This window comes from Drosophila teissieri, chromosome X (genome assembly GCF_016746235.2).
Source record: "Drosophila teissieri strain GT53w chromosome X, Prin_Dtei_1.1, whole genome shotgun sequence".
NCBI lineage: Eukaryota > Metazoa > Arthropoda > Insecta > Diptera > Drosophilidae > Drosophila > Drosophila teissieri.
Window position 1 is genome coordinate 20,755,178 of NC_053034.1, and position 23,801 is coordinate 20,778,978.

Below are 23,801 nucleotides of genomic sequence, written 5' to 3' on the forward strand. Positions count from 1 at the left end.
GGGCAAAGTATGAAAATTTCGTGTCGTTCAATTTGGTCACACCCTCTGGATTATGCTCACGATACGATGTTGCTGTTTTTTTCCCAGGACGAAAAGGACCCTTCGAAAAACCCGAACCCCATCCAGTGTGACCGCCTTAAGCCAGTTAGCATACACCTAAGAGTTCGGCTCTTATAGATTATTATTATTATTTTAAAGACGTATTTACTTTATTATATGAAAGACTTTAGGCAAACAACGAATGTATAGTTAGGCAAATTAATTGTATTCATATTATTTGTATTACTTCAAGTTCTTAAGATATTTAAAAATATTAACCTGTGTTTCGATCATATACTCCGTTAAAGGTCAATGTGTTTTTACCAAAACCATAGGAGCCTTTGAAAATAACAGTTCTCTTTTTAAATAGAAAAAACAACTTCAAAATTTAGGCCACATCAAACTCGGTTCCGGGAATTCACAATAATTTTAAAATCAGCTACACAGTAGTTAGCCATTCACGGTCACACTCGACTTGATCAATTTGTATACAGTGGTGGCCAAACATTCAAGGCCATGCAAAATTAATATTTAGAAGTGTAAAATTCTATTTTAGGCTCTTAAAGCTATTCATTCCGTCAAAATCCCAAATTTTTTAATATACTTAAGCTTACAAAGCACCCATTCTATGTGACTAATCAGCTTAAATCGAACCCAACTGGACCTACAAGGCGCGACGCGAGTGCGCTTTCTGTGATTTCCAACACTTCAGTGTTGCTTAACGCTAGTCAAGTGCTCAGTGTGACCAGTTCCGGCAACTGCATATCAAGGTGCGACCAGAAGCAAGCCGTTTGCTTGGGGGAGCGGTGAACGGTCACCAGCTACTCTTCTTTTTTTTTAGTGCAAAAAAAAAACAAAATAAAGAAGAAGAAACGAAAAACAGGGCCAGCAGCTTGAGCCCAAATATATAACAAATATAACATTTTATGTGGTCAAAATGAGCGTGCTGCCGTTCGTGCGCGGTGTGGACTTTACGAAAAATGATTTCAGCGTGAGTACAACCAGCAAAAACGGCCGCACCGTTGTTGATTTTTCGGAGGGGTTCAGGTTCTAAAAAAAAGAAGCGAGGAAACAGGTCACCGAAAAGCACACACACGAAAAACCTGGGCATTAGTCATAAGTCCGAAGCAGAGATAATCCCAAAATATGATTGATTCCATTGCAGGCAACATTCCCCGGCTCCATGCGGCAGATGTCGCGGGTGCAGTGGCTCACATTGGATCGCACGCAGCTGGCGGAGATTCCCGAGGAGCTTGGCCACCTACAGAAGTTAGAGCACCTTTCGCTGAACCACAACCGCCTGGAGAAGATCTTTGGCGAGCTGACGGAGCTGTCCTGCCTGCGATCCCTCGACCTGCGGCACAATCAGCTTAAGAACAGCGGTATACCGCCGGAGCTGTTTCATCTGGAGGAGCTGACCACGCTAGACCTGTCGCACAACAAACTAAAGGAGGTTCCCGAGGGCCTGGAGCGAGCCAAGAACCTGATAGTGCTCAACCTGAGCAACAATCAAATCGAGAGCATACCCACGCCGCTGTTCATCCATCTCACGGATCTGCTGTTCCTGGATCTGTCGCACAATCGACTGGAGACACTGCCGCCGCAGACGCGACGTCTGATTAATCTGAAAACCCTCGACCTATCGCACAATCCGCTGGAGCTGTTTCAACTGCGGCAACTGCCCTCGCTGCAGAGCCTGGAGGTCCTCAAGATGAGCGGCACGCAGCGCACGCTCCTCAATTTCCCCACCAGCCTAGACAGTTTAGCCAATCTCTGCGAGCTGGACCTGTCGCACAATTCCCTGCCCAAGCTGCCCGACTGCGTCTACAATGTGGTCACCCTGGTGCGACTGAATCTGAGCGACAACGAACTAACCGAACTAAGTGCCGGCGTGGAGCTTTGGCAGCGCCTTGAGTCGCTAAATCTGTCGCGGAATCAACTGGTTGCGCTTCCTGCTGCGCTCTGCAAACTCCCAAAGCTGCGGCGATTGCTGGTGAACGACAATAAGCTGAATTTCGAGGGCATACCCTCGGGCATCGGCAAACTCGGGGCTCTGGAGGTTTTTTCGGCTGCCAACAACCTGCTAGAAATGGTGCCAGAGGGACTCTGCCGATGTGGTGCTTTGAAGCAGCTTAACTTGAGCTGCAATCGGCTCATAACCCTGCCCGATGCCATTCACCTGCTCGAGGGCCTGGATCAGTTGGACTTGCGCAACAATCCGGAGCTAGTGATGCCGCCCAAGCCAAGCGAAGCGAGTAAAGCCACCAGTCTTGAGTTCTACAACATAGATTTTAGTCTGCAAACTCAGCTGAGGTTAGCTGGGGCTGCTGTGCCGCCTTCAATGCCATCGTCAGCAACGCCCAAGGATTCAACGGCGAGGAAGATTCGTTTACGACGCGGTCCTCGCAGCGAAGGCGATCAGGATGCTGCCAAGGTGCTCAAGGGCATGAAGGACGTGGCAAAGGATAAGGATAACGAGGCGGGTGCTCTGCCCGAGGACGGCAAGCCGGAATCCCTGAAACCCAAGAGGTGGGACGAGTCGCTGGAAAAACCGCAACTGGACTACTCCAAGTTCTTTGAGAAGGACGATGGCCAGCTGCCGGGCCTGACCATTTGGGAGATCGAGAACTTCCTGCCCAACAAAATTGAGGAGGTTGTACATGGCAAGTTCTACGAGGGCGACTGCTACATAGTTCTCAAGACCAAGTTCGATGACCTGGGCCTGCTCGATTGGGAAATATTCTTTTGGATAGGCAACGAAGCCACCCTGGACAAACGAGCTTGTGCTGCGATTCATGCAGTGAACCTACGAAACTTCCTGGGCGCCCGATGTCGAACGGTTCGCGAGGAGCAGGGCGATGAATCCGAGCAGTTTCTGGCGCTCTTCGAGACGGAAGTCATCTACATCGAGGGCGGACGCACAGCTACTGGTTTCTATACCATAGAGGAGATGATACATATCACCAGATTGTATTTGGTGCACGCCTATGGTGCTACTATTCATCTGGAGCCAGTGGCTCCTTCCGTTGCCTCGCTGGATCCCCGCAACGCCTTTGTCCTGGATCTGGGCACCCACATTTACATTTGGATGGGCGAGAGATCGAAGAACACGCTGAACTCCAAGGCCAGATTAATGGCGGAAAAGATCAGCAAAACGGAGCGGAAGAACAAGTGTGAAATCCAGCTGGAACGGCAGGGCGAGGAGAGCCCGGAGTTCTGGCAAGGACTGGACATGACTCCGGAGGAGGCAGCTGCCGCAGAGCCACCAAAGGAGCACGTTCCAGAGGACTATCAGCCGGTGCAGCCTCGCCTCTACCAGGTGCAACTGGGAATGGGATATCTGGAATTGCCGCAAGTGGAGTTACCTGAGCAAAAACTATGCCATACCTTGCTGAATAGCAAGCACGTCTACATACTCGACTGCTACACCGATCTGTTCGTTTGGTTTGGCAAGAAGTCGACGAGATTGGTCCGAGCGGCCGCTGTCAAGCTGAGTCGGGAGCTCTTCAACATGATGGATCGTCCGGAATACGCCCTCGTGATGCGTGTGCCCGAGGGCAATGAAATGCAGATCTTCCGGACCAAGTTCGCTGGCTGGGATGAGGTAATGGCCGTGGACTTCACGAGAACGGCGAAGTCGGTGGCCAAGACAGGGGCAAATCTCACACAGTGGGCTCGGCAGCAGGAGACGCGCACGGATCTTGCCGCGCTTTTTATGCCCCGGCAGTCGGCCATGCCCTTGGCAGAGGCGGAACAGCTGGAGGAGGAGTGGAACTACGATCTGGAGATGATGGAGGCCTTTGTACTCGAGAACAAGAAGTTCGTTCGGCTGCCCGAGGAGGAATTGGGTCGCTTTTACACCGGCGAATGCTATGTGTTCCTCTGTCGCTATTGCATTCCCATCGAGGAGCCCGAAAACGGCCCTGAAGATGGTGCGAACCCAGCCGCAGACGACAGTAAATCCAGCGCCAACAATCAACCAGAGGACGAGATCCAGTGCGTCGTTTACTTTTGGCAGGGCCGCAATGCCGGCAATATGGGCTGGCTCACGTTTACCTTTACGCTGCAGAAGAAGTTCAAGGCGATGTTCGGCGAGGAACTGGAGGTGGTGCGGATCTTCCAGCAGCAGGAGAACCTCAAGTTCATGTCCCACTTCAAGCGGAAGTTCATCATCCACACCGGCAAGCGGAAGGACAAGGCGCTCACGGCGAAGGGCAAGTCACCAGTTGAATTCTTTCACCTGCGATCAAACGGCGGTGCGCTCACCACGCGCCTTATCCAAATTAATCCGGATGCAGTGCATCTCAATTCGGCCTTCTGGTGAGTACTTTACATATTCCTTAGTACTGTGGGAACCAATTTAGGTCAGGTTTCTATTTTAAGATGTATGACATGTACGATCTTATGGGATCAACATTCTTGTCTTATCGTTGTTTAAAAGTGAAATTCCTTGTAGCCTACGTGACATGCCCCGGTATTATATCCAAAAGATAATGAACAAGCACACGCACACTCGCAGTCTTTCCAATATTTAATAAACAATACGTTTTGTTTCAGCTACATACTCCATGTGCCATTTGAAACGGAGGACGATTCGCAGTCGGGGATTGTGTACGTGTGGATAGGCAGCAAGGCCTGCAACGAGGAGGCCAAACTGGTGCAGGATATTGCCGAGCAGATGTTTAACTCGCCGTGGGTGAGCTTGCAAGTAGGTTCCATGTGTGGTCTAACCACGATATCGCATAGATCAATCTGGTTCCGGTTCCGGTTCTGGTGTAGTGGGTGTGTTTGTCAATTGAAACGAATGGGAAGATTTCAGCTGAAGTATGGAATATGGGTACACGAATTTGTTAATCCTTACCCAACAATCATTCGCAGATCCTTAATGAGGGCGACGAGCCGGAGAACTTCTTCTGGGTGGCGCTGGGCGGCAGCAAGCCTTACGATACGGACGCGGAGTACATGAACTACACGCGGCTGTTCCGCTGCTCCAACGAGCGGGGCTACTACACGGTGGCCGAGAAGTGCGCCGACTTTTGCCAGGATGATCTGGCCGACGACGACATCATGATCCTGGACAATGGCGAGCACGTCTTCCTGTGGATGGGACCGCGTTGCAGCGAGGTGGAGGTGAAGCTGGCCTACAAGTCCGCCCAGGTGTACATCCAGCACATGCGGATCAAGCAGCCGGAGCGGCCGAGGAAGCTCTTCCTCACGATGAAGAACAAGGAGTCGCGCCGGTTCACCAAGTGCTTCCACGGCTGGAGCGCCTTCAAGGTGTATTTATAATTTTAGGCAACTGAAGGAGCATCGTCGAGAGGTTCTTATATATTTCCCTAATTCATGCACCACCATGTGGACATTTAGTTCTCCAAATCAACAAAGGGCGACCTCAGAGTGTGCGTTTAATTTGTACAGCGTATAGAAAGCGCCTTTAAGGCGCTAGTTTAGTTTTACAAATCAAATGGCGCCTTTGAGTCCGGCCAGAACTAGTGAATCGCCTTCGGGAAGTGCATTTATTAACCAGAAGTTGAAGAGCACCCTTGCAGTTTGAGTTTAGTTTTATGGAGTGGTTAGAGGCACCTTAGAGGTGTCACCTTCATTTTAACGCGTTAGAGGAGCCCCTTCGAGGTGTAAATTGGTTTAAAAGAATTAAGTTAGATTCTGGTAGCTGGACGTGGATGGAGATTGAGATGGAGATCGCTGGGAAGGGGCTGGGCAGCTGCCGTGACAGAGTAGCTGCCCGAGAAGACATGACAGAGCAGAATCGTATCGAGAGAAATCGAAAGAAAAGCCAGTCAGGTTGCGAGAGGAAGATAATGTTTGTACTTTTATAAAATGTATTTAATTGTTTTGTATAATTAATTTAAATTTTTTTATTAGCTCACTTGCTCCCGCCCTTAACTAATTAGCTAACAACTCCAAGAACGCCAAGTATTCGCCCACTCTTTACGAGAAAACCCCATGAGTATATATAATGCAAATATATATCACATATGCCTACAAATACGCAATATTTATATACATACGCTGAGCTGAGAGGATTACTCCCTGTGCTAGTCCTTTTAAAATGTTAACCTACTTAAAGCTAGCCTGTAATAAAATCGAAAGAAACACTACAACTAATTGTACAAATGCCACGTATTTATTTTATTTTTATTAATCCCCTGAATAAACATTAGAAAAATTGCAATGCGTGTGTGTGTCGGATTCCAGGAGGTATGGGAATGGAAATAAATACGTTTAAACGTATTTAACGTTTACCGAATCGAAATCATTCTTACCTTTTCAATCACTTTAACTTGCTCGATTTTCAACTGTAGCTCTATTTCGTGCATATAATTTTTTGCAGGTCCGTTTAAGCGAGCAATATGTGATATTTAGTTGGCTAAAATGTAAATATAAATTAAGTGCTCTTTTGTTAATTTTTGTTTTTATTATTATTCATTATTTTATTTTCTTCAGTGTTATCTACGTTAGCGAGTGCACACACCGCAGTTAGCGAGTGCCCGCACCACATTTGGCGAGTTCACCACATCGTATATCGATAAGCCGTCGCAGGCGTTATCGATTTTGATGGACGGTATTAAAAGCGTGTTCGGCGTGGTCACACTGGTGGTTTATTCTATGCCGACAAATTTTTTTGTAATTTAGTTTAAATCAAGCGAAAACAGAATGCCTGACTCCGAGCAACTACCGGAGGGCTGGGAAAAGCGCACCAGCCGCTCCACAGGTAAGCTTAAATGCACTACCGCTCACGCCGTGCCGCTGGCTTCCCGGCGGAATGCAGAATGCAAAACCGGCACGCTAAATTGAACCTGGACATGATTGGCTTTTTGCAGGAATGAGCTATTACCTCAATGTGTACACGAAGGAGTCGCAGTGGGATCAGCCCACTGAGCCGGCCAAGAAGACGGGAGGAGGCGGCGGCGCATCCGCCGGCAGCGGAGATGCCCCAGACGAGGTGCAGTGCCTGCATCTCCTGGTCAAGCACAAGGGCAGCCGGCGTCCCAGCTCGTGGCGCGAGGCGAACATCACCCGCACCAAGGAGGAGGCCCAGCTGCTGCTGGAGGTCTATCGCAACAAAATCGTCCAGCAGGAAGCCACCTTCGACGAGCTGGCCCGCTCCTACTCCGACTGCAGCTCCGCCAAGAGGGGCGGCGACCTGGGAAGGTTCGGCAGAGGTACGACACAAGTTACATCCAGCTGTGCATTTGTTATTAACACAGTTCGAGCTCAGGCTAGAGTGCTCCTCGATCTGTGTCCGACTATGATCATGTTGTTTCCCAGTTGTTGATTCTCTTCCTGATCGCAATCTAGACCAAACTTAATCACCTTCCCCTTGAATTGACGGTTTGTTGTATGCAAAATGAGGAAGCATTGCTAATCCTAATAGTTCCTTTGTTTCCAGTTCAATGGAGAAATAGACCACTTAAAGATTAGGAATAGTTAAAATAATAGACAAACACTATGTGCAATTGGCTTTGGTGTTCCTTTATTACTGTTGCCTACAATTGTAATATCTATAGTTCCCCTACTTGTAATCGCTTAGGGTAGAGTTCATACTAGGCCACCCAACCTGACTGCTTCTAATTACCTTTCTCCCCACAGGTCAGATGCAGGCGGCATTCGAGGACGCCGCCTTCAAGTTGAACGTTGGCCAGCTGTCGGGCATCGTCGACGGCGATTCCGGCCTGCACATTATTCTGCGCAAGGCCTAGACTCATCGAGCACCGACCCCACAGCACAACTCACGTCACTTCACATGAATAAAACGGAATTTACAGCCATTTCAATATAGAATTATGTATTGTATTTTAAAATGTTAGGTCTTGTCTAAGCTAGAAACGGTTTTCATTTGCCAATGTCCAGTTTGGCGGCCAGCAGCTTGGCTCCGGGCGTCTTGCGGTCCGCGAGTATCTGGCTAAGACTCCTCTCCGCCGCGATGGCTTTCTTGCAGTCTTCCAGCAGTGAGGGGCAGTCCTCCACCAGCTTCAGCAGGACGAAACAGGCCCGATTTACGCCCAGCCAGGCTTTTAGCTGTAAAGGTGGAATCGTAGAAAGAAATTAAAATCTGAGTGAACCTGTTTACTTTGCGAACGGACTACTTATTTATTATACTAAAATAATGTCGAAGAATCTTTAAATAAAATGAAAAACCCCTCAAAGAAAATTACCCACTATTGCAATTACAATTCTTAGAAAAATAAATGACATTGAAGTAAATGAATTTGAAGTACTTACCACAGCGGAGGACAAGTTTTGGAGAAGCTGCTGGCTGAATGGAGTGCCCTCTTGCTTGCCATCGTTCTTGAGTATCTTTTTCAATACAATGTGCATGCCGGCCTCCTCGATTCCGGAGACCAATGGAGCCGCTGGCTCCTCCTCCTTTGCCTTTGGCTTTTTGGGCTCTTTTTTAGCTTTCTTCAGCTTGGGTTCGGCATCATCTTCGGCCGCCTCCTTTTGCTCCTTCTCGTCTTCTTCTTCTTCATCGTCATCGTCATTGTCGTCCTCCTCGTCTTCATCGTCGCTGCTACTTTCGACATTGAGCAGTTTTCTGCGCTGCTTGGTGGCCTCGGCTATAATGGCCTCCACATCATTGTGGGGCTTCTTCTTATCCTGCGGCAGCGGACCGGCGGCGTCTGCTGAAATGCGCCACTCCGGCTGGGCGACGACTTGGGCGAGGGCTGAAGCCGCCTTCTCATAGGATTCGCCTTGAACTAAAAGACAGAGATGCAAACGATGTGAATGCATTGGAATTTTTGTTTGAATACATTTCTGCTATTTCTGGCTACCAGAAGTGTGCACTCACTGTGATTAAGAATGTCGGCGGTGACCAGGCCGATGTGGCTGTTGGATAGCCAAAAGGCGGCATCCTCAGCGATGGACTGTGCAATCGGCGCCTCTATCTGCTCGAGGATCTCCTTGCGACGCAGCTCCTTCTCCTTTTTGCCAAATGCCAGACCCTCCTCAACCGTGCGAATGAACTCTGGATGGAAGCATGTGGTATCGCCCGGTGCCACCAGCCATTGAATCACCCGTCGACCATACTGGTTGCTCATCAGCGCCTTTAGATCCTCGTGTAGGTGGTCGTAAATAGCCTTCTTGGTTGCCTTCGTGTCGTCCAGGGCGTTCAGCAGCGAGATGAGGAACACATGGCCGTGCTCGTGGGTGGCGATCTTGAGCAGGTGCTCCTTGATGTTCTTGATGATGGCCTGTTTAGAAAGGTTTCAAAAATATATAAGACTCAGATTCATTACCACACGGAATACACTGGACACTTACTCTGCGGTTCTTGGGCGTCGACTTGTAGAAGCATATAACACCCGCCTCGCTGCCCTCCTTGGTGGACAGCATGTGGGGCACTAGAGCCGCAAAGGCAGTAACCGTCTCCTCCAGTTTCTCCTCATCTTCGTCGCAGGCGCGCAGGTACTCCAGCATCACGGCGTGCACCAGCGAACTGTCCACCAGCTGCTTGTTGGCCACATGATCCAGGTTTGCTTTAACCGATCCCAGAATGGAGGCCTTCATGTTCGTGGCCTCCTTATAGGTATCGCTCAGAGTCTTCACATTTGAATCCTTTGCCTTCCGGTACAGATCGCCGTAGAACTCCTGGCGCATGTGGATGCGCTGCTTGGGTGTGGCACTCTGGTACATCGTGTCCAGTAGCCCACTGCCGATGCTGTGTCCAGCCAAACGCACTATATGTCCGTACAGGCTGTCCACCAACTTTGCTTTGGTGGCCGGGGCACCGTACTTGAGCATCCGCTGCACGCAGAACTGGGCGTACTTCGACTGGCACATGTCCACGGTGAAGGGAAGCAGCTTCTCGGAGATCTCGGCCCGCAAAGCTGGCGATGCGTACTTCAGCATGCTCTGGATCACGCGGGCGGTGTCGTGGGCCTTCACCACCTTCGAAATGGTGTCGCCAACGTTGAGCACCTTGTAAATTTGCTCCACCAGCTTGTCCTTGTTCTCCGTTCGGCGGCTGCAAGACAAGCACCAAATGATGTTATTAACGTTTAAACTAATAGGAAAGTGCGGTATTCATTAATTATTATTTACAAATAAAAACGCGTCAGGGGATCGAGTTGATTTGTTTGTGACCCTCGTTTGAAAATAATCTTCGTTTTTAGTTCTAACTCCATAGCTCTTAGAGTTCCCGAGATCTCAACATTTATACGGACATGCAAGGCTAGAGTAACTTTGATACAAGTAAGAATGCTCAACATAAAAAGATACTTCTTTTTTATCACTAAAACCAACTACTTTGGAGTTCGAACTTAATTTGATTGGGCAGCGGCAATTTCTTTATAACTACCAAAGGAAAGGATTGGGTTTGTCTCGCACAACTGCTTTGTTTTGGATTCTTATGTCCATATATGTATATATTGAGATGTTCTTTAAGGAATCAAAAGAACTGCGTCCATTAAACTGAAAACCATGAAACTACATCGTATGAGATGCCTAATGAATATCCAAAACGTTAACAACTTATAACGTTTTACACGTACAGAAGTGCATTAAAAGATCAGATTTCGTATAGTTCAACTAATTTGGAAGCTAATTTGAGCTCTACGAATGTTTGTTGCCATATCTGTTTGGGCTGTCCCTCGTGTTTTAGGCAGTCTCACCATCGCAGCTTCTCGTGGATCTGGTTGGCCTCCTTGCTGATCTCGTAGGTGTCCTTGGCGCTCTTGCGCTTCAGCTTGAGGTCCTTCTTCTCCTTTTTGAACTTGTTCCAGTCCTGTTTCTCGCCCTCCGCCGGCGCCTGTGGCTGTGTCTGTGGTTTTCCTCGGAACTTGTTGCCCTCGGCGAACTTGTTGCCGCCAAGCCTTTTGTCGCCGGCTGGTCCGGATTTGTCAAACTTCTTGAAGCCCCCGGAGCCAGGTTTGTCGAACTTCCTGGCACCACCAGCGCCTGGTTTGTCGAACTTTTTGCCCGGTCCTCCGCCGGATTTGTCGAATTTCTTGGCTCCTCCTGCTCCGCCGGGCTTGAACTTCTGTCCATTGGCGGGCTTGCCTGGCGATTTGTTGGCCTTGACCACGTTAGCAGGTCCTTTCGGCTCCGAACTAACCATCTTCTCTGCGTTTTTTTCGACACTTAAACTAAATTACAGCAAATGTTGTTGCCAAAAAAACGAACTACACGTGCTGTTGACGCAGAGTGACCAGGTATTGCAATATTCACAAGCCGTGTTAATAATACCGAATGTGGTATTTTCGTTCCAAATACAGTAAACCCCTATGAGGTACTTTTATTTGTTAAAAGTTATGTTCAAATATAATTTAAGGTGGATTTAGTTTAACACGACCGGGTGGCCCTTCGACATTTTATTTGAAAGCAGCTGGCGCCTAAAATATAATATGTGATTCAATATTAAATTAAAACTCTGCAAGAACAAAGTCGTACCAATTTTAATTACAAGTATGGCAGGATCCAATGGTTTCACATATTCCTCATCGTCGCTATATCCATGAATGTATGCATTCTTTCCCAAAAACGTATTAAAATTGGTTTAAAAGTCTAAGGTACTGCTTTTCTCAACAAAAGAACTTGCCAACACTGGCTTTGCGGGGTAGAAGCTCTCGCCATCGATGGCAACCCTGTCCGGCAGGGTTCACGCACTCGGGCAACCTTGTCGTTGGAGGTGTTCGCGCACGTCGACAACTCTAGCGGCAACAGTTAAAAAATGGTGTGAAACGGCGACGGAGAACGCGGCGTGCAACTGTTGGAAGCCATTGCTTGGTCCTCGTTTTGGTCCCGGGTTCTGGTCCTCCTATCGATCTCCATCTCCGCCCGGCCACCAGCTCGCCAGCGCACCCACACACCGTTTCCATTGACAGTTCCAGTTCCACATCCACTCCCCCGCCAGCCAGCCAGCCAACAACAAGAACAACAACAACAACAATAGCAGCAGCAGAAGGAAGGAGTAGCTCACAACTCGAAACGAATCTCGGAACTCCTGCGCCTCCCCTGCACAATGGGCACCATCTCATCCGTGCTGCAGTGGTCGTGCACCAAGTGCAACACGATCAATCCCACGGAATCGCTCAAGTGCTTCAATTGCGGCACTGTCCGCAAGGTGTTCCCCCAGCAGCAACAACTGCAGCAGCAGCAGCATCGAAGGGTCACCGCCTCCTGGACAGCTGACGATGCACTGGAGCAAGAGCAGGCGGAGAAGGAGCAGGACAAGGAGAAGGGCAGGGCGGCGGTTGCCAGGTAAGCGAGGCGGTCGCCACAAAAACAAACAGCCTGTGCCTCCTCTGCGAGGATGTGCGTGTGTGTGTGTGCCTGTGTCTGTGTGTGTGTGTGTGTGCCCGTGTGCGTGTGGGCGCCAGTGGTGACATCCAATTGGAGGACAAAAATGCTAGCTAAAAGCACGACGGCGTCCAGAAACGCATATGGTAATGTACATAGAAATCGGTGGCGTTTTTAAATGCAGCTTTTGTATGTATACTTCGAAAAAGGATTTCAAGTGAAGTACTGAAATACTTTCTGCGACGCAATTCTTCACACAAAATATTAAATGGAGGGAGCCAAAATTATAGTGAATAATTTAAGCTAAGGCTTACCAATGTGAACTACTATTCGGTACATGAATATGCAAGGAACAATGCTAGTAGATCCTAGTAAATTTTTTTGGTTTTGGGCATAGTGAAAAGTGAAGAAATGGTGATTGCGGTAGTGATTAAAACGATTTAAACTGTTAGGAAACTTCTGATTATTATGATCTATATGAACAATATTAAGCTGAGATCGGAAAGCTTTGATTTCAAGAAGGAGAGTTTCGAACTAGGGAATGCACACAGAAATAAACGAGTTCTACGTAGTTCTAAGCTACGATGGTAGGCGCCTAGTTTTAAAAGCTTAGCTTTAAAAGCCAAGCCGTCTGCACTGGCGATTGTCCCTGAACGTGTGTGTGTGCGTGTGTGTGTGTGTGTGCGCGAGTGTGTGTATGTGAGAGCATGTATACACAGCAGCGGCAGAAGCAACAACAAAACAGCCGAGCAGCGAGAATTGGGGAAAATCGATTTGGATAAAGAAGCATTGTTTACAAGTTTATCGATTCGCGAACTCGCTCGGCGAGCAGAAGAGCTAAAGAGCTGAAGAACTCCCGAGTGGAGCGGACGAGCGGAGAGTAGGAAAATGGCCAGTCATTGAGATAACCTTTGCGGTCAGGTAGTCAGGCAGTCAGGAAGTCGGGAAGTTGGGAAAGCCGAAAAGCAGAAAAGCCCCAGAGCACTGAATCCCATCCAAACGAATCCCGAATCCTACGAAAAACGAAAATCCCCTTTTACCTATTTTGCAGGAGCGAGTACAAGCATGTGTACAAGTCCCTGCTGCGCGGATGCTTGAAAAGACCACAGCGGAACAGCCAGAACCTGCCCGCCAACTGTGTGGATTGCGAGGACACGCGCAAGTACATCAAGAGCTCCATTGAGCTGTACCGCCACTTCTCGAATCCGGCCCTGAATCGGCGGTGGGTGTGCCACGCCTGCGGCACGGACAACAGCTCGGTCACCTGGCACTGCCTCATCTGCGACACGGTCAGCTATCTGGCGCCCATTTACAAGGACGCCATCGCCGCCGACCGAGGCCAGGAGCTGGCCGGCAGCCTGGGCAATCGCGGCGAGCTGCTGGCGGCGGACCATCCACATCATCATCACCACTACCTCCATCAGGAGCTGGAGGAGCAGCATCATCACCAGCATCAGCATCAGTTACATTCCCAGCACTTGCACAAGAGGCACCTCAAAGGTAGATCTGCATCCGGATCGGGATCGGCATCGGGTTCTGGACTGCGCCGCACCCAGAGCCTGAGCACCGCCATCGACAAAAGCGCCTCCGGGCGCAGCTGTCACATTTGCTATGCGAACAACCAGAGCAAGGACATCTTCAATCTGCCGCAGATCAAGCCGACGCCGCATCTGACAGGTGCGTCCATTGACTAGCTCTAGGATAGTGCCATTGGGACTAGGTATACAGATAAATAATGGGTATCATAATGGGTATGAACGAGCTAAAAATGATTGATCCGGTAAAGCTTCTAAGTCTCCAGATCATGAAGCATGATAAAAGCGATAATGTAACTAGTTTACTTTTAAAATAGGTTTACTTAATCGATTGCTATCAATAACTGGCGTTTAGTCCACTCGTATAAGAATCCGAAATCCAATCATATAACACTCTAATCCCTATGTGTTTTCTCGCAGGGATTCCCCCCGTGGCCGCCTGCAGCAACTCCCGATTTGCCATCGCCAACGACACGTTTTGCAGGCGCAAACAGAACAACAATAACAAGAACCAGAATCACAAGGTGGTTCGCGAGAGCGGGGCCAAGCGGAAGTACAACTTCACCATCACCACGCTCTCACGGTCGGCGGCCAAGGATGCCGGCCAGGGCCAAATGAAGCCACTGCGTCAGAGCGTTAATCTAAATCTGAATCTTCAGCAGGAGCAGCAGCCGAAGTCGCCGGCAAATCCGCAGCAGCTGCAGAGGAAGACCCAGCGGGAGCCAGCAGCAGTGAGTATGAATCCAACGCAGTTCACCATTCCGCGGAACGGCGTCTTCATAGCCGTCAACGAGTGGTCGGAGCCAATGGCCAGCAGCTCCTCCGTCTCCTCTAGCTCCAATCATCACCATCACAGCAGCATCAACAGCAATAGCAACAGCAACATCATCAACAACAACAGCAGCAGCTCCGGCGGCAGCAACAAGTTGTATGAGAACGAGTGCGTGGCCTTGGCTCAGCAGCAACTAAGAGCAGCTGCTGCGCAGGCGGCACAGGCAGCCGCGACGGCGGTGGCCATTGCGAGTTCGCCCTCCGCTAAGGCGACGGCCGACCCAACTCCACTAGCTACCATGCCCATCTATGCGCAGGTAAACAAGCAGCACAAGCTCAAAAAGAAGCAACAGATTGCCAGCGAGTCGCAAACGAACAACAACGGCAGTGGTGAGATCACGGATCCGGTCAGTGAATCCCTCACAGGACTGGGCACCAGCACCGATGGCAGCGGCGAGGCCAGCGAATCCGAGTCGCAGGTGGAGGAGCACTCCATCTACGCCAAGGTGTGGAAGGGACCGCGCAAGGCGACCGAGTCGAAAATGTAATTGGCAGCGAGCGTGCGACTCAGATTAGTCCACAAACACCCAACCCTATCCTTCCAAACGGCTTATCAGTTGACTAGGTTTTTCTTTTTGCTGATAATTTGCGTGGCGCTTAGTCACTGCGGCAGTCTGTTTATACTTCGCTTTTTTCCGGCCACCAGCTTATTTGTTCTGCCTGTTATAAGTTCTGTTTTATTATTTAAGCAAATTATTTATGGGTATGATTTGAATTAATTGAATTAATGATTGGCCTACCAAGAGATTGTCATAACTCGAGTCTGGTTATTACTTATGCACTGCAATAAGTTCTCCTATTCATCCTGAACAATCGTGCCCCTCTCAGCTGTGACAATCTGTGGGGCAAGTCGGCAATTTAATTAACTTTTGGTTTTGCTTATCTCCCGTCTTGAATGCATTTTGAACTTGGACTCGTTGAACATTATAATTGATTGCTTTGTTTTCGATTTGCAGTATGCATGATCCAGGGAGCAGCAGCCGCCTGTCAGGAGCCGCATCCGCCGCAGCAGGAACAGCGTCCACTGGAGCGATAGCTGCAGCAGCAGGAGTAGGAGCAGTTGCTGCCACGCGGCACGACAATAAAACACAGCTGGGCAACGGCAGCCGCAGTAAGATGTGGACATGCATCAAATGTTCCTATGCCTACAACCGACTCTGGCTGCAGACCTGCGAGATGTGCGAGGCCAAAGCTGAACAGCAGCAACAGCAACTGCAGCTACAGCAGCAGCAGCAGCAGCACCATCACCATTTACAGCAGCAACAGGCAGGTGTGTCATCCCTCGTTGAGGAAAAGGGCATTGCTTACTACAGCGAATATCTAATGCATTTCCAGAAGCACCGCGCGACGAGCCCTGGACCTGCAAGAAGTGCACCCTGGTTAACTACTCGACAGCAATGGCCTGCGTGGTGTGCGGCGGCTCCAAGCTGAAAAGCATCTCTTCCATCGAGGACATGACGTTGCGAAAGGGCGAGTTCTGGACCTGCAGCCACTGCACGCTAAAGAACTCGCTGCACTCGCCGGTATGCAGTGCCTGCAAGTCCCACCGCCAGCCGCAGCTCTCGATGGCCATGGAGGCGGTGCGGGAGCGACCGGATGGCCAGTCGTACGAGGAGCAGGATGCTGCAGCCGTCGGGGGCGGTGGCGGCAGCGGAGCCAGTGCCCACCAGTCGGGCGCCACTGAGGTCAAAGCACCTACAGCTTTGAACCTCCCGCTGGCTTCGGTGGCGCTGCCCATGCCAATGCTGCAGATTCCATCGTCATCGGCGGCTGGTCTGCGTGGCTCACGCAGTCCCTCGCCCAGGATGCAGCCACTGCCATCGCTCCAGCAGCAGAGGAATTCCAGCTCTTCTGGCGCCATACCCAAGCGTCACAGCACCGGCGGCTCTATTGTGCCCAGGAACATCTCCATCGCTGGTCTGGCCAGCTACAACTTGCAGCAGGGCCAGGGAGTCGGCTCCGCGTCGGTCGTGTCTGCTTCTGGAGCAGCAGTCGGAGCCAGTTCGAGCTCAAAGAAGTGGCAGTGTCCTGCGTGCACGTACGATAACTGTGCCGCTTCCGTGGTGTGTGACATCTGCTCGAGTCCGCGTGGCCTAGCGAGCGCCGTTTTGGGTGAGGCGTTGGGCAGGAAGTCCATTCGAGTTGCCCTCACCCCCGCGGATATTCGGCAGGAGAGCAAGCTGATGGAGAACCTTCGACAGCTGGAGGAGACCGAAGCGTTAACCAAGTGGCAAAACATCATCCAGTACTGCCGCGACAACAGCGAGCTTTTCGTGGATGATTCGTTTCCGCCGGCGCCGAAGAGTCTGTACTACAATCCGGCGAGCGGAGCGGCCGAGGGCAATCCTGTAGTGCAGTGGCGACGACCGCACGAGATTAACTGCGACGGAGGAGCGTATCCGCCATGGGCTGTGTTCCGCACCCCGCTGCCGTCGGACATCTGCCAGGGCGTCTTGGGCAACTGCTGGCTACTCAGTGCCCTGGCGGTGCTGGCGGAGCGCGAGGATCTGGTTAAGGAGGTGCTGGTCACGAAGGAGATATGTGGCCAGGGCGCATACCAGGTGCGCCTCTGCAAAGACGGCAAGTGGACGACGGTGCTGGTGGATGACCTGCTACCTTGCGACAAGCGTGGCCATCTGGTTTACTCGCAGGCCAAGCGCAAGCAGCTATGGGTGCCGCTAATCGAGAAGGCTGTGGCTAAGATCCACGGCTGCTACGAGGCACTGGTCTCGGGCCGGGCGATCGAGGGACTGGCCACGCTGACGGGAGCGCCCTGCGAAAGCATACCGCTCCAGGCCAGTAGCTTGCCCATGCCCAGCGAGGACGAGCTGGACAAGGACCTGATATGGGCCCAGCTGCTGAGCTCGCGCTGCGTACGATTCCTCATGGGCGCCAGCTGTGGCGGTGGCAACATGAAGGTGAGTTCTGCGTTATTAAGTTACAAGATAGATGTGTTATGTTAATCAACCTTCGAATCATTCCACCAAAGGTGGACGAGGAGGAGTACCAGCAGAAGGGGCTGCGCCCGCGACACGCATACTCGGTGCTGGACGTGAAGGACATCCAGGGACATCGACTGCTCAAGCTGCGCAATCCGTGGGGCCACTATTCGTGGCGTGGCGATTGGTCGGATGACTCCTCCCTGTGGACGGACGACCTTCGGGATGCTCTGATGCCGCACGGCGCTAGCGAGGGCGTCTTCTGGATCTCGTTCGAGGATGTGCTCAACTACTTCGACTGCATCGATATCTGCAAGGTGCGCTCCGGCTGGAACGAGGTGCGTCTGCAGGGCACCTTGCAGCCCCTGTGCTCCATCTCCTGTGTGCTGCTCACCGTGCTGGAGCCGACGGAGGCGGAGTTTACACTATTCCAGGAGGGGCAGCGCAACTCGGAAAAGTCGCAGCGATCGCAGCTGGACCTGTGCGTTGTGATATTCCGCACCCGCTCTCCGGCGGCGCCGGAAATTGGTCGATTAGTGGAGCACAGCAAGCGTCAGGTGGGTGCTTCTTGTGGGCATGCGAAGTTAAACATCCTAACGATTGGAAATGCGTTCATTTTTAGGTGCGAGGCTTTGTGGGATGCCACAAAATGCTGGAGCGGGACATTTACCTACTCGTGTGTCTGGCCTTCAACCACTGGCACACGGGCATCGAGGATCCCCACCAGTATCCTCAATGCATCCTGGCGATACACAGCTCCAAGCGCCTGCTGGTGGAGCAGATTAGTCCCTCTCCGCACCTCCTGGCCGACGCTATTATTAGCCTGACCCTAACCAAGGGACAGCGGCACGAGGGGCGCGAGGGGATGACCGCCTACTATCTGACCAAGGTATAAGTGCTCCGAGAAAGGATCTTCAGGATGTGGTGGCTTTACTAACCTGACTCAATTTCGTTTGCAGGGCTGGGCGGGTCTGGTTGTGATGGTGGAAAATAGACATGAGAACAAGTGGATCCATGTAAAATGTGATTGCCAGGAGAGCTACAATGTGGTGTCGACACGCGGCGAACTCAAGACGGTGGACTCTGTGCCGCCGCTGCAGAGGTGAGTTCCCAATCTCCCACCTAAGTTAGTTCATTTACTAATTGTTTATGTGTGCATAATGTTTTTAGACAAGTAATCATAGTGCTCACCCAACTAGAGGGCAGTGGCGGCTTCAGCATTGCCCACCGGCTGACCCATCGGCTGGCGAACTCCCGCGGCCTGCACGACTGGGGGCCACCCGGCGCCACCCACTGCCCGCCCATCGAGAATGTTCATGGACTGCATGCTCCTCGGCTAATTACCTAGGATGGAATTGGGACGGGGACTAGGATTGGCATTGACATTGGCATTGGCAATGGCATTCGCTAAGCAGTGGGGCAATCCTTGTCCTTGTACGTATCCTGATTTGCATGCGTCTCCTCTCAATTCTACCCGTACTCTAGTCGATGTTTTGTTAACGAATCACATCACAGCGAAAAACCAAAAGTTAAAACCAATCAACAAGCAAAACAATTCATATATATATGTGTATAGAGCCGTGCAGATATGATATATGTGTTTATGTACTATGGCGTATCTGAAAATGGGAGCAGATTGGTTGGGATACGGCACAGCCCAAGAGCCCCAGTCCGGAGTCCTAAGGCCTCGGCACGATTCCCTCGAGATCAAATGATATATGTTTTGATTGGAGCGCCTATGATTATGGATTATATAGATATGTATTGTGAATTTAAGTGCATCCAATATTAATATGTGTATTGTTTTAAAAATAAAGACTACAAGTTATAAAAGCCATGAATGTTTGAGCAATTTTAAATTGGAAAAAGATTTCGATGCGCTATAGATGGCGCCAGTTGACTTTCTACATAGCATCTACATAAGCTCGTATCTACTGTCAAAAACATCACTGACCGATCGTAATAATAATCCGGGCTTAAAGGCTTAAAATGGCTAATTTCCACTTATAAAAGTGAAATCGATTTAAGCAAGAGCGACACTTTCAGTAATTAAATAACTAATTGAATTAAATATTATTAAAGATATTATGTTCGACTATATTTTTCAAGAAATACCAACTTGAGTCTTGATCGCGCCTTAGTTAGCTGGTATTTTCGTTTGCCGCCGAGCTGGGCCCACTGGCGGCAGGTTCTGCCAGTTGCGCGCTGCGGTCACACTAGTTGCCCTGCTATTTTGTTCGTCATTACGTTGATTTCTTCGTTCGTTTCGTGTTTTTTTTTAAAATGGCCGATACAAAGGGCGTGAGTAGCCGCTGTTTATTTGTCAAAGTGCCAATGGCCCGTCCGGCTGAGCCCGATCCGCCAGAAAGTAGGCGTGGTGTGCCGCCAGCGCCCAAGCCCACTTAGTTTCCACTCCTCACAGTGAAATTGCCTGTGCATCGGATGCCGACGATGCCGAATCCGGCGCTGCTGTTGATTTGTTTGCCGCCCATCCCTCCTCCCCCGTTTATCGGACTCTCCTCTCAGCTCGCCCGTTTATCGGCCGCTCCTCCTTCTCCTCCTCCTTCACCGCCCTTCGTCCAATCGTTGGGAAAGGGAATTGCTGAGCGGAGTGGAGTGGAGGTGGAAGTCAAGTGATTCACAACATGCCGGTGGCGTCGGCGTTGTTCCTTTGTTCCCGGAATCTCTGCCTCCCTCGCTCTGCGGCGCGCTCTGCTTCGCTCCTTTGGGCGCCCGTGACCCACATGGCATCGCATTCTGCGCCGGAGAAATTGTTTTGGGCGCCCAAGAGAAACTTGATCCGCGCGTGCTGGGCATGCAAATGAAGTCAAGCAATCGCTTTCTAAGACCCAAAACTCTAACTACCAGGCACTAACCAGACACCCCCACCCAAATGCTTACGAGTTAATTAGATAGCTGGGATATCCTAATAAGTAGGATACGATAGATAGATACAAGTAGGACACAAGATATAAGATCACTTGCCCACTTGTGCAATATCCTTGAATCCTTTTATGAAAGTGCATTCCAAAACGTTGTGTTCCTAACTCTAAGAACATTCAATTCACAAGATGCAAGTTTTCCCTATCCACAAAAGTATTACATCGAGTAACATTGTTCCACTTTATTGGTAGATAAATTGAGCGATCGCAGATAGGCCAATATTACAATTTACAATACAATACAATATTATTATGATTTATCATCAGCCTGCATTGCGGGCTTAATAGCATAATCAGCATAGGCTGACCCACTTTAACACACTTTCAATAATTTTAATGCATATATGTATAAACACAATGCACGGCACTTTTAGGCTTATATCGTTCATATACAAATTAACTTTAAAGATGACTACAACAAAGTCAACGTTTGTTTTCGCCTTGTTGATGATGACTTTTGGCTCATTACTAATGATTCACGTATTTTCGTGCAGTTTTCCAGCATCGAGACGCCCGGCTATGTGGGCTTCGCCAACCTGCCCAACCAGGTGCATCGAAAGTCCGTGAAGAAGGGCTTTGAGTTCACTCTAATGGTGGTGGGCGAGTCCGGACTGGGCAAGTCCACGCTGGTCAACAGTCTCTTTCTCACGGATCTCTATCCCGAGCGCATCATTCCGGATGCCATAGGTGGGCACGGTCTTTCTTTAGTACTCGCTTTGATTACTCATCCAGGAAACCATTCCCCTCTTGCAGAGAAACAAAAGCAGACCGTAAAACTGGAGGCATCGACGGTGGAGATCGAGGAACGCGGCGTCAAGCTGAGACTGACGGTGGTGGACACACCCGGATTCGGCGATGCCATCGACAACTCCAACAGCTTTGGCGCCATACTCGAGTACATTGATGAGCAGTACGAGCGCTTCCTGCGCGACGAAAGTGGCCTGAACAGGCGCAACATTGTGGACAATCGCATTCATTGCTGTTTCTACTTTATATCGCCCTTCGGTCATGGGTGCGTACCATTTTTGTTTACCTTTTGTTCAGCAGTGTCCCAAATTGCTGTCAATATTATGCTGCATGTATTGTACAAAAGAAAATATATAAATCAACACACCATTTTGTTATCTAGGCTAAAACCCCTCGACGTAGAGTTCATGAAGAAGCTGCACTCCAAAGTTAACATTGTGCCCGTGATCGCCAAGGCTGATTGCCTCACAAAGAAGGAGATCCTGCGCCTGAAGTGCCGCATTATGCAGGAGATCGAGAGCCACGGCATCAAGATCTACCCACTGCCAGACTGTGATTCCGACGAGGATGAGGACTACAAGGAGCAGGTGAAGCAACTGAAGGAAGCTGTGCCTTTCGCCGTCTGCGGCGCCAACACACTGCTCGAGGTCAAGGGCAAGAAAGTGCGCGGTCGTCTGTATCCGTGGGGCGTGGTCGAGGTAGAGAATCCCGATCACTGCGACTTCATCAAGCTGCGCACCATGCTCATGTAAGTGCAGAAAATATCCCAATATTGTTTGCTTACCAACTAACCACCTGTCCCGCTGCCCCACAGCACCCACATGCAGGACCTGCAGGAGGTGACGCAGGAGGTGCACTACGAGAACTACCGCTCCGACCGCCTCGCCAAGGGCATTAAGGGCAAGGAGAACGGCGTGAAGGCCGAGCGGGACAGCAGCTCGCAGGTGGTGTCGAACAGTGTGCTCGGCGAGAAGGACCGCATCCTGCAGGAGAAGGAGGCCGAGCTGCGGCGCATGCAGGAGATGCTCGCCCAGATGCAGGCGCGCATGCAGGCCCAGCAATGAGCGGGCGGGTATATTTTTTATATACGCGCTCAGCGGAGGCGGCAATCTATAGTTATACACACAAGTCGTATATATACATATACACAACATATATTTTGTACGCAGATTTTGGTTGCGATCGCGCTTTAATTCTACTCTCAATTGTGAAACGACGGGCGCTAAGTATTCTGTATTAATTTCGCATTCTCCATATATATATTCGTAGTATCTAGGTATACACACCATATACATTTATACACACCGCCAACTTACACCTGCCGCGTATGCAAACGCCTGCAATGCAATTGCTCCATTAAAAAACCAAACAAAAAACAAAAACAAAATGAAAACCAACCATCAGCGAACTCATATCACTCCTATCACTCAAGCAAAACACACACGAAAACAACTGTATTCCTACTATGTATTTAGACGCGATTAACAATGGATTATTATTGTACTATTCATCTAGGCTAAGCGAATCCAATCCGATTTATATTGTATGTTGATTCATTTTTGTCTGTTTACCTTACCCTCTGTGTAGTCTCAAAGCGAGCAATTTATTTAGGTTATACTATATGTGCGCAGCAGCCTTCCCCTCCGATCTTTCTCGACCACCATGGGGCGCTATCCTCCAGTGCCGCCCGATTCCTAAGCACGATCTGATTGAACAAACAGTGATCCCTTCCTAGGCGGTCCCGGGATCCCGTGGCTAGTTGCAGAAACTCGGTTTGGCAGGCTGCTCGCTTAAAAGTGCACTCCTTTAACGGATGAAACAAAAACCAAAATGTGAAATCTCTTTTATTATGTATATGAAGACTTTTTTACCCAATATAATCCCCTATGAATACATAAACATGCTTTTTATACAATTTGTAAACCAGCCCGTCTTATGCATTTTCACCTCATAATTAAGAATTGGATTTGATTTTCTCTTATTACTCGATCTTTCAGGAAACTTTTCCAATCACTTTGGCATTATTCTTAGTAAAGCAAGTGAAGTATGTACTTGAATTTGTCAAGCGTTGGTCCAAAGAGTTTAAAGATCTCTTGTTTGACCGAAACTTGAGTATTGTCCGTGTGTTATATCAAGATCTGGTGGAATCGGTACAGAATCAATAGATCAGTCTCCTTGGACCTTCCCTCACTAAGGGATCATTGAACGTGCCACGGGCTCAAGTTCAGTTATGGATTTTATCATTATAATTGCTTCAGAAGATAGCAGCTGGGAACTGGGAAGCTCCGTTGCCAGGCTATTGTGATGAGCACTTGGCATTTCTAGATACAATTGCGAGATGTTGGTGGTTCTCATGTGCCAAGAAGCCCACAGAGGCGGTGGAAGTCGGATTTTGCAACAAGGCCATGCACCTGAAAGCCGTAGAAGGGACAGGGTGCTGGCATGGAGCTGAAGATCATGACCTTTCATCACTGATTGGATGAAAGTTTGTTTGCTTGGTGCAAGAG

The 23,801-nt window shown here is 49.7% G+C and overlaps 5 protein-coding genes across 12 annotated transcripts; 4 read left to right on the top strand and 1 right to left on the bottom strand.

The window, feature by feature from the left end:
- The first annotated feature begins 390 nt into the window (after positions 1–390).
- On the top strand, positions 391–6,174 carry LOC122625291 (protein flightless-1). Of its 5 annotated transcripts, none has more exons than XR_006326544.1 (5): positions 391–809; positions 1,205–4,359; positions 4,597–4,747; positions 4,918–5,860; positions 5,923–6,174. XR_006326544.1 is itself a non-coding variant. In XM_043805369.1 (5 exons), exons 1-5 carry the CDS (start codon positions 977–979, stop codon positions 5,003–5,005), a joined length of 3,510 nt encoding a protein of 1,169 aa, XP_043661304.1. In that variant the 5' UTR covers positions 873–976; the 3' UTR covers positions 5,006–5,143. The 5 variants fall into 5 exon arrangements, 3 of the variants coding, with proteins under 3 accessions (XP_043661304.1, XP_043661303.1, XP_043661302.1); XM_043805369.1 differs by lacking the exons at positions 391–809; positions 5,923–6,174 and adding exons at positions 873–1,030; positions 4,786–4,863 and having other exon boundaries at positions 4,597–4,731; positions 4,918–5,143; XR_006326543.1 differs by lacking the exon at positions 391–809 and adding an exon at positions 874–1,030.
- A 458-nt stretch (positions 6,175–6,632) lies between these two features.
- LOC122623323 (putative peptidyl-prolyl cis-trans isomerase dodo) lies at positions 6,633–7,843 on the top strand. The gene is made up of 3 exons (XM_043802408.1): positions 6,633–6,772; positions 6,882–7,223; positions 7,651–7,843. Exons 1-3 carry the CDS (start codon positions 6,715–6,717, stop codon positions 7,758–7,760), a joined length of 510 nt encoding a protein of 169 aa, XP_043658343.1. The 5' UTR covers positions 6,633–6,714; the 3' UTR covers positions 7,761–7,843.
- On the bottom strand, positions 7,826–11,207 carry LOC122623322 (protein penguin). Its single transcript, XM_043802407.1, has 5 exons — positions 10,674–11,207; positions 9,325–10,027; positions 8,852–9,254; positions 8,284–8,759; positions 7,826–8,079 (listed from the first exon to the last, which is right to left on the bottom strand). Exons 1-5 carry the CDS (start codon positions 11,117–11,119, stop codon positions 7,894–7,896), a joined length of 2,214 nt encoding a protein of 737 aa, XP_043658342.1. The 5' UTR covers positions 11,120–11,207; the 3' UTR covers positions 7,826–7,893.
- Positions 11,208–11,689: 482 nt separating this feature from the next.
- LOC122623643 (calpain-D) lies at positions 11,690–19,438 on the top strand. 4 transcript variants are annotated; one of them, XM_043802915.1, is made up of 9 exons: positions 11,692–12,261; positions 13,352–13,977; positions 14,256–15,150; positions 15,623–15,936; positions 16,002–17,584; positions 17,656–18,162; positions 18,228–18,494; positions 18,565–18,707; positions 18,776–19,438. In XM_043802915.1, the coding sequence occupies exons 1-9, from the start codon at positions 12,023–12,025 to the stop codon at positions 18,951–18,953; spliced, it is 4,752 nt and encodes a 1,583-aa protein (XP_043658850.1). In that variant the 5' UTR covers positions 11,692–12,022; the 3' UTR covers positions 18,954–19,438. The 4 variants fall into 4 exon arrangements, with proteins under 4 accessions (XP_043658853.1, XP_043658850.1, XP_043658851.1 ...); XM_043802916.1 differs by lacking the exons at positions 13,352–13,977; positions 14,256–15,150 and having other exon boundaries at positions 11,694–12,261; XM_043802917.1 differs by lacking the exons at positions 11,692–12,261; positions 13,352–13,977 and having other exon boundaries at positions 14,428–14,566.
- A 345-nt stretch (positions 19,439–19,783) lies between these two features.
- LOC122623573 (septin-1) lies at positions 19,784–23,193 on the top strand. The gene is made up of 5 exons (XM_043802800.1): positions 19,784–19,906; positions 21,042–21,234; positions 21,301–21,559; positions 21,677–22,042; positions 22,109–23,193. The coding sequence occupies exons 1-5, from the start codon at positions 19,889–19,891 to the stop codon at positions 22,356–22,358; spliced, it is 1,086 nt and encodes a 361-aa protein (XP_043658735.1). The 5' UTR covers positions 19,784–19,888; the 3' UTR covers positions 22,359–23,193.
- The last annotated feature ends 608 nt before the right edge of the window (positions 23,194–23,801 follow it).